Below are 7,500 nucleotides of genomic sequence, written 5' to 3'. Positions count from 1 at the left end.
GATATTATTACTGGTGCTGTCCTCCCTAATTAACAAGCCCTTGCCCCTAGGATAAGTGTACATCTAATTTATGGGTTCCCTTGGGGATTGCCGGTGTATTGTTCATGGTCTTTAAACGGTAGAAGCAAAGTTCCCTTCAATTCCTGAAAATTTTAAATAGTAACTGTTTATTATGTTGCCCGCTGCTGAGGCCATTAGAGTATTGGATCATGACAGGGAGGTAAAACATGACTACAAAATAGTTGTCCATTAAGGTCTGCAAAGATGATGAAAGAGAGGCATATACATATAACAGTGGAATTTACAATACACAAGCTAAATATTATTATATTACTGCAATTTTCATAATTCTGCAGAATTTCAAATTCAAGCGGTAAGCGCCAAAGCTCATTTTGGCTTCCATCTATCAAATTTCCAAACATATGTGTAGGCACGGAGATCGACTCTGACTCCAGAGAGTGACTTGGAGTTTTTGTTTAGTTCACAGCCTGAATACCATTATTGAGTTTCTTCAGTAAAAGGATCCCTACATATTCCATCACTTTCCATCAACATCAAGTTCAAATTTACGAATGTACGGTGGGAACCAGTGATGCTGATTGGTAGGTTATGTTATGCATCAATTGATTTTGTTTGATTGATGGAAGCCAAAATGTACTTAGTCATTGGCACTTGAAGATGAGATTCCACAAAATTATGAAAATCACAGTAATACACCAGTTGTATAAAATGATGATGTGTTATTATAATGTTATCCGAATGGCTCCAACATACAGTACATGTAAATCTCTAGTTGCTGTATTTAAAAAAAATATATCAGTAGTCAAAGTTGATATTGGGAGAATCATCCAATGACTGTGCAGTTTGCTCTCTTTATCAGTGAGCTCTACTTGTGAAGCGTCTGCTGCAGATAGCTTGGTTGAAGAACAGCCTATTGCAATCCCAGGACCATTTTGCCAGGCTCAAGGTGCAGTGATTTCATACAGAAAAAATGCAAGGATATCAGGCCAAAGAAAAACTTCCAGTGAAGAGAAAGGTACAGTGGTTTTTTCTGTTTTGCATCTCACAGCTTCATTGAACACCCAAGATTCCCTGTACATGTACCATAGGATATACTGAATTTCTTGTTTTTTTTTTTTTTCACTTGACTTTCACCAAAAGAAGCAAACTCGTATTTAAGTATTTTTTAAAAACTCATATTAAATTTAATCATACTTGAAAAGTATACATTTGAATGTACTGTAAAGGCTATTTGTGGTTGTGTATGAGTTAGAATGCCGTGACATCTGAAGGATGCGGCGATGCAGATCCACAAAATTCCCTAAAATCCGCATCCTCTGCATAATCGCAATATTTTCTGCATAAAACAGAAGAAATGCCTGATACATGTATTAGTGATAAAGCAGTTGCTTACCATCCTCACAAACATAAAAGCCAAAGAGACTGACTATTTTGAAACGCTTATTTTCCTGGACATTGAAGAAAACACGCTATTTCGTTCGCAAGATGAGAAAGTTCCACGCATTTTTTGACAATGAGCCTGGACACTACTACAAGTTGTAGTTACATGTACACCATGTTATAAATCATAATTTTATAACATACCCTGTGCTCGAATTTAAAAAAAAAAGAAGCAACAAGATATGAAAATTTAGCCACAAGATATAGTCGCAAAGTAAATTGCATCATTTGTAATCATAGGGACAATCATTTGTGCAGAATTGTGTTGCCAGGTCTGTTGCCAGTGGTTTAACAAAACAAAATAGGAGACCGCAATACATGTGTGTAATGGTTCAACCACATTGCAATTTTGCTCCACCTCTCCAAATTCAAATAAAATGCATGACGAGAAACAAAATAATTTTTTATTGTTTTATTTTATTTAGCAAAAGTTTCGGCAAAATGCCAACTGCTAACCCTTTTATTTCAATGGTGCAAGCTGGTCGCAAATTGGCGACTCCTCCAGATATTTTAATTGCAAAGGGAAAAAATTCAATGGTCGCAATTTTGAGTCCTGATTTGTACCATAAGTATGTAAATACATTGGACGAGCCTAATTATTAGTTTTATAATTTTTTTTAAATTTTGTGCACAATCCGGTTTAATTTCCGCATGAGCAACGCATCTTTACGCATAATATGGCCAAAAAGTTCCGCATAATCTTTAATTTTTTTCCGCATCCTATCAGAAGCCCAGGAATGCTATGGTAATGTAAACATTTATGTGTGTGCACATACATGTATGTATTATATTGTACATGTATAATTGAACAATAAAATCTAAAGGTTTAGCCTTAATTTAAATACATTGCCTTTTTCTGAGAAATGCATACTTTTGTCGTTACATAATTATAAATTATAGTGCTGTAAATTACATGTATTAGAGTAGTTTTAAGATTAGTGCTATCTTTTGTGGGCTCACTCCCATGGCTTTCAATAACACTTTCAGTAGGTGTCTACCCATATGAGAGTGGGAAACTATGACAATAAGGTAGCGGTAAGGCTGCCTCCCCTAAGGGGGAAATCTAGAAGTTTGGAAATACGATTTCTTGCTTTCTGGGTGTCACAATTATCTAAGGTAACGACAAAATATTTTATGAGCAAGAGGAGCAGTATTTTTAATTTTTCAAGACATTCTCAATTCAGAGGCAATGAAAGAGTTAGTATTTAAAGTATTCTTGAGAAAGTGAAAATACTGCAGTGTTTCTGAGAAAACTATATACCTTTTCTTTGGAAAGAATGCAAACAGGGGACCTCTTTAGATTGTATGTTTTGTTTTCCGATTTCAGACCATGTGATGTTTGCAAGGGAATTTTTCCTTTTGTTTTTTTCATAAGTTATGCATTATTACATATCCACATGCATAAGATGACATTTGAAAGAAACTGTTCCCTTGAGGAACATCACATGGTCTGAAATGGGAAAACAAAACTCACACGCTAAAGAGGTCCATTCAGTCTGGTCACGCTTGGCCGCCTCCATCTTTATTAAACAGCCGACGTGAAAGCGAGGCAAACTTTTAGTATGATGATACTGGTAACAATGGGGGAAAGCGTTTTGGTTGCGATTCATCACAAACACACGCGAAACGAAGAAACATACAGTTTGTACACAAAATTAATTCTCAAGACAAGTGTAGGCAATTAGAGAACTCAGGGGAGAATTGCTGGTTGGGTTGCGACTGAAACAGGCAGGGTAATAACAATTAATTTTTTTTTTATTGCCTCTGAATGGAGAGCAGCAGACTAAACTTGGGAGTATCAAATTCAGTGTGAAGAGATCACAATTTGACTGAATTATCACTGTCAACAACTGATTCCACATCCTAATGAAGAGACAAGTATCAAAGAAGTCTGTCATTTGAAATGATTTGTAGTACACTGTAAGTTAAATTGTCACCAAAACATAAGAGTTGGAAAAGATCATGAAAGCCTTCAATTTGATACAGACTAAAAATTAAATTAATTTACTATTTTTAATTAGTGGAAGGATAATATCTGGTAAGTTACAAGACTGTTCAGCATATCAAAATTTGCTTATAAGCTACATCCATCCATGTATCACTGACATTAACTTCACATAACTGTATGGAAGGCAAAATGCTTGCTTGAGCTACAACCTCGGTCATGATGTAATAGTAGTAATACTTCGCTTGAACAGCAAGCGAAGCGCATCAAAGCTATGAATAACATACCCCTCCTCCTCCCTCCCATCAATGTTGCATTTACCAGTCAGTTTTTGCACTCAAACCCATAAACATCAACATTGGAGGGGGAGGGGGGGGGGGGGGGGGGGGCGGGGCAAATTTCCGTCTGTGTTACAACATTTGTGACCGAGACTGTAGTTTATTCCTGTTCCTGTTTTAGGTCTAAAGTAATCTTGGCTGCAAACAAATTAATGTTTAAATAATTACCTCTTGTTGTCTGATATAAAAATGGTACTTTGCACAAGGCAATGGAAACTGTGGCTGTCACAAAGAGACGTGCATGGTACATGTACATGGAAAGTTTAATATCTTAAGGACGGTGCCTACTAATTAAAGATATTTTTTCCCTAGCGTGTGATTATGCAGTAAATGTACTGTAGATCTTAACAAGTGTTTGTAATTGAAATCTAAAAAGAAAATTGGGGGTAACCACTCATTTTTCAAAGATAATTAATAAATAATATTTGTAAAAAGCTTTAAAATACAAAGCAATGTATGGCGTTCTTTCTGAAATTGAAGTTTAATTATCTCTCAAAAATGCGTGGTTACCCCCAATTTTCTTTTTGGATACCAAAAGTACTTACTAAGATCTACTTTCTCCGGATAGTTTTAAACCGCGCAAAAATATCCCTGTATTAGTAAGCATCAGCGATAGGCAACCCGAGTATCTGGAGATGCGCAGAAGGTATGTACAATAACAATAGTAGGCTCCGTCCTTAAACGTCTCCCAAAAGGGTAACAGGAAACTGAGAGCATTCATTAACAGTGAATGGTACCATGAATAGGTTAAAGCACTTTTCATTAATCATTTGGGAGTTTAACCAACCAGAATGAATGTTGCATGGTAATTAAAAAGCAATCAAGTTAACTCATTTTCATGTATAAGAGAATATCAGCTGAAAATGATTTACTCTGCAGCAAAATGGTGAATGGCATGACACAAAAGGGTAACTGCCCCTTTGTTATGACTTTCAAACCTATTTAGTCTTTGAAGGACTGGATGCAAATGAGATAAGAGAAAGATCAAACCCACAGTTGCCTGCAGTGCTAAAATATGAGAAGAAAGAGGGCAATAGAGAGGCTAAGAAAGTTTCTGGAACCTCTAGAGAGGAACCTTCTTTGTGTGCATTTGGAGGTAGGAAAAATATTTTTAAATTAGCTGTGCCAGTGTGAGCTACATGTAGCTGTTTCCGAAAAACTGTCCCTTTGTCAATAATCTTTCTACCAGCGTACGTCATGTGGTCAGTTACACCGTGAACCGGTGTATTTCCCACAAAGTTTGTTATCTGCAATTTAAGGCACCTGCAAGACACATACAAGCATTTTAGTGATGGGAGGAAGGAGCAAATTAATTTATAGTAATGTTCAGTTGTACTGAGATTTTTGAGCGCAAAACTTGGAACAGCTTCATAGTTCTTGCCAGCTATACATATTTTGAGCAACTAGAGTGATGGGCACTGTGTTGAGGTTTCAGGAAGCATGAAACTGTAATCATGGACAAATTCCATTGGGACACTACAACGTGCCCTATTGTCTCTCTTTACTATCTCAATTCCCCCCCCCGGCCCCTCCCCCAGCCAATGTTGGCCCCAAACGAGGTCATGTCATAAGGAGTACTTAGGAGTACTGAGGACATTCATGTGACATTGACTAAGGGGGAAGGGGGAGTATAAAAAGGCCAGTTTTGCCGTGAAATAATTATATCTTTTGCATCACATATTTGCCTAAAAAAGGTTCAAGTCTCCTTATCAATTTGTCAAGGATTACATCTTGATTTAGACCTCTGATTAGTAATGGTTAATATAGGATGAGGTATGAAAGCTGAAGCTATGTTGAGGTTCAGCTGACTTGACCGCACTTGAATGGATTATCATGAGCAAAGGTCAAAAGGATCATTCTTCCTTAGGTATATACCATTATTTTGAGTTTGTGTCAAAAACCTATTAAATTACGGTAACCATAAAACAAAAGCTTGGAGAGCTGATCATCTTACAAACAAAGTAATTTGGAATTTGCCATATTCCAACAGCAAGGGTACAGCAAAAAAAAGAAGTGGCGAGATAGCCTAAAAGAAAATTCAGAATTGTAGTTGATAGTTTCAGTGCCTGACAGCTACCTTTTTCAAAATTAAACAGCACCAAAAGGTGTCAGGAGCATTTAAAAAAGGCTCCGGCAGGTGTTAATTATGGAAATTACTTGTTCAGGTACACCTGGGAATCACACAGCATCACTTTCATACTGGTGATTTCTTGTTATCAACGAGAAAGATTATAGTATAGTATTAATAGAAATCCTCTTTATTCAACATAAGTTGCTCTAATCAAAGACTTAACCCAGTTTTCTTCAATTTCTCCACCTATCGTCATTGTTTTAATGATGGATTCTCGGTTTTCTCAGTACTTAAACAAATTATTTACATTACTCGGAAAGAAATGAAAAATCCTAGACAAATTAATTGGGACACTGAGGTCGTGAGTTCGACTCCGGCCGGACCAACACTCAGGTCCTTTAAATAACTGAGGAGAAAGTGCTGCCTTTGTAATTACGTCCGCAAATGGTTAGACTTTCAAGTCTTCTGGGATAAGGACTATAAACCGTAGGCCCATGTTAAAGACCCACACACAATTCGAGAAGAGTAGGGGATGAAGTTCCTGGAGTTCATGGGTGGTTGGGTATTCGCCCTTGTCACACGGCGGCCCATTGTCCCGGGAGACCAAAAAAGCTTTGTTTTACCACGCCAAGCCTCACCTCCATGGTTTCCACTGCGAGGATTGGCGTGGTAAAACAAAGCTTTTTTGGTCTCCCGGGACAATATGGCCGCCGTGTGACAAGGCGAATAGCAGATCCACATCAGCTGAATAGCTGCCAAAACTTCAACCTGCTCAAACAAATAAATAACAAACAAACAAACAAACAGGCGTTTCAATAAGCACCGACGGCCGACGAAAAGAATCTGCTACTTCGCTCAGAGAAGTCGGCTACTTTTTCCCCTAAATTGAATTAATTGAAGGATTCCTTCAAACCTAAGGTAAAATTCATTTTTGATGGACTTGAGTGTCCCTTTTTTTAAACCGCAACTCAAAATAATTATCAGATTTGATACTGCCATGTTCGAGCTACGGTGAACAGCATTTTTGCCTAGACCAACAGTCGTATTTTTTTTGGTAATTCAATTACGTTTAGACGTCTTATGCAAAACAGATTGTTATTGAATAATCGTTGGTTAAGCCTTTTCGTTCGTTCAGGTTAATATGACATGCTCTTATCGTTCGACAGAACTGATTTCTCATGTTGACCGAACAAAATTATTGCGGTTTGTCCAGACAAACCCGGAAATGTTTCAATTCGCGCTTGACAAACGCGCAAATTAGTTTAACATTCCCGGCAGCTTGAAATTGGTTGTAATGATGACATGAAGTTGACGAAACGTGATATAACGTTTAGATCGTTAATTTTCCTTTGAAACGGCTTTCCAAATCTTTCTTCGCTGGAAATTATCAAAAGAATGCGCTTAATTGCACACTGTCGCTGTTGATAAGAAATCTTCCTTTATATTTGTACTCAATTTGGTGCCCAGAACGCTGGAAATCGCATTTCAGAGCTTCCAGGTTTCAACATTTTCTGGCGGAGCATTCCCCCAGACCCCCCCAGACGACGGGGTCTAGCGGACCCTTGTTGATACAGTCGGTGACGTATACTAGCCCAAGACTTTTTTTCCTTGAAATTTGTTCTGATTTTCCCGCATATTGTGATAGTTACGATTCATTGGTAATAGGACTTCGTGTCATACAATTC

The 7,500-nt window shown here is 37.6% G+C and overlaps 1 protein-coding gene across 1 annotated transcript in view; it reads left to right on the top strand.

The window, feature by feature from the left end:
- LOC138013775 (uncharacterized) overlaps positions 1-4,878 on the top strand; it is a 6,171-nt gene extending 1,293 nt beyond the window's left edge. Inside the window, exons 3-4 of the mRNA XM_068860844.1 lie at positions 881-1,036; positions 4,691-4,878. Of these exons, the coding sequence (XP_068716945.1) occupies positions 881-1,036; positions 4,691-4,878 (344 nt within the window). The remainder of the gene's footprint in view (positions 1-880; positions 1,037-4,690) is intronic.
- Positions 4,879-7,500: the final 2,622 nt, after the last annotated feature.

Source organism: Montipora capricornis, chromosome 1 (assembly GCF_036669925.1).
Source record: "Montipora capricornis isolate CH-2021 chromosome 1, ASM3666992v2, whole genome shotgun sequence".
Classification (NCBI taxonomy): domain Eukaryota; kingdom Metazoa; phylum Cnidaria; class Anthozoa; order Scleractinia; family Acroporidae; genus Montipora; species Montipora capricornis.
Note: the sequence above shows the minus strand (reverse complement) of the source record. Positions and strands in the feature narration are given on the sequence as shown.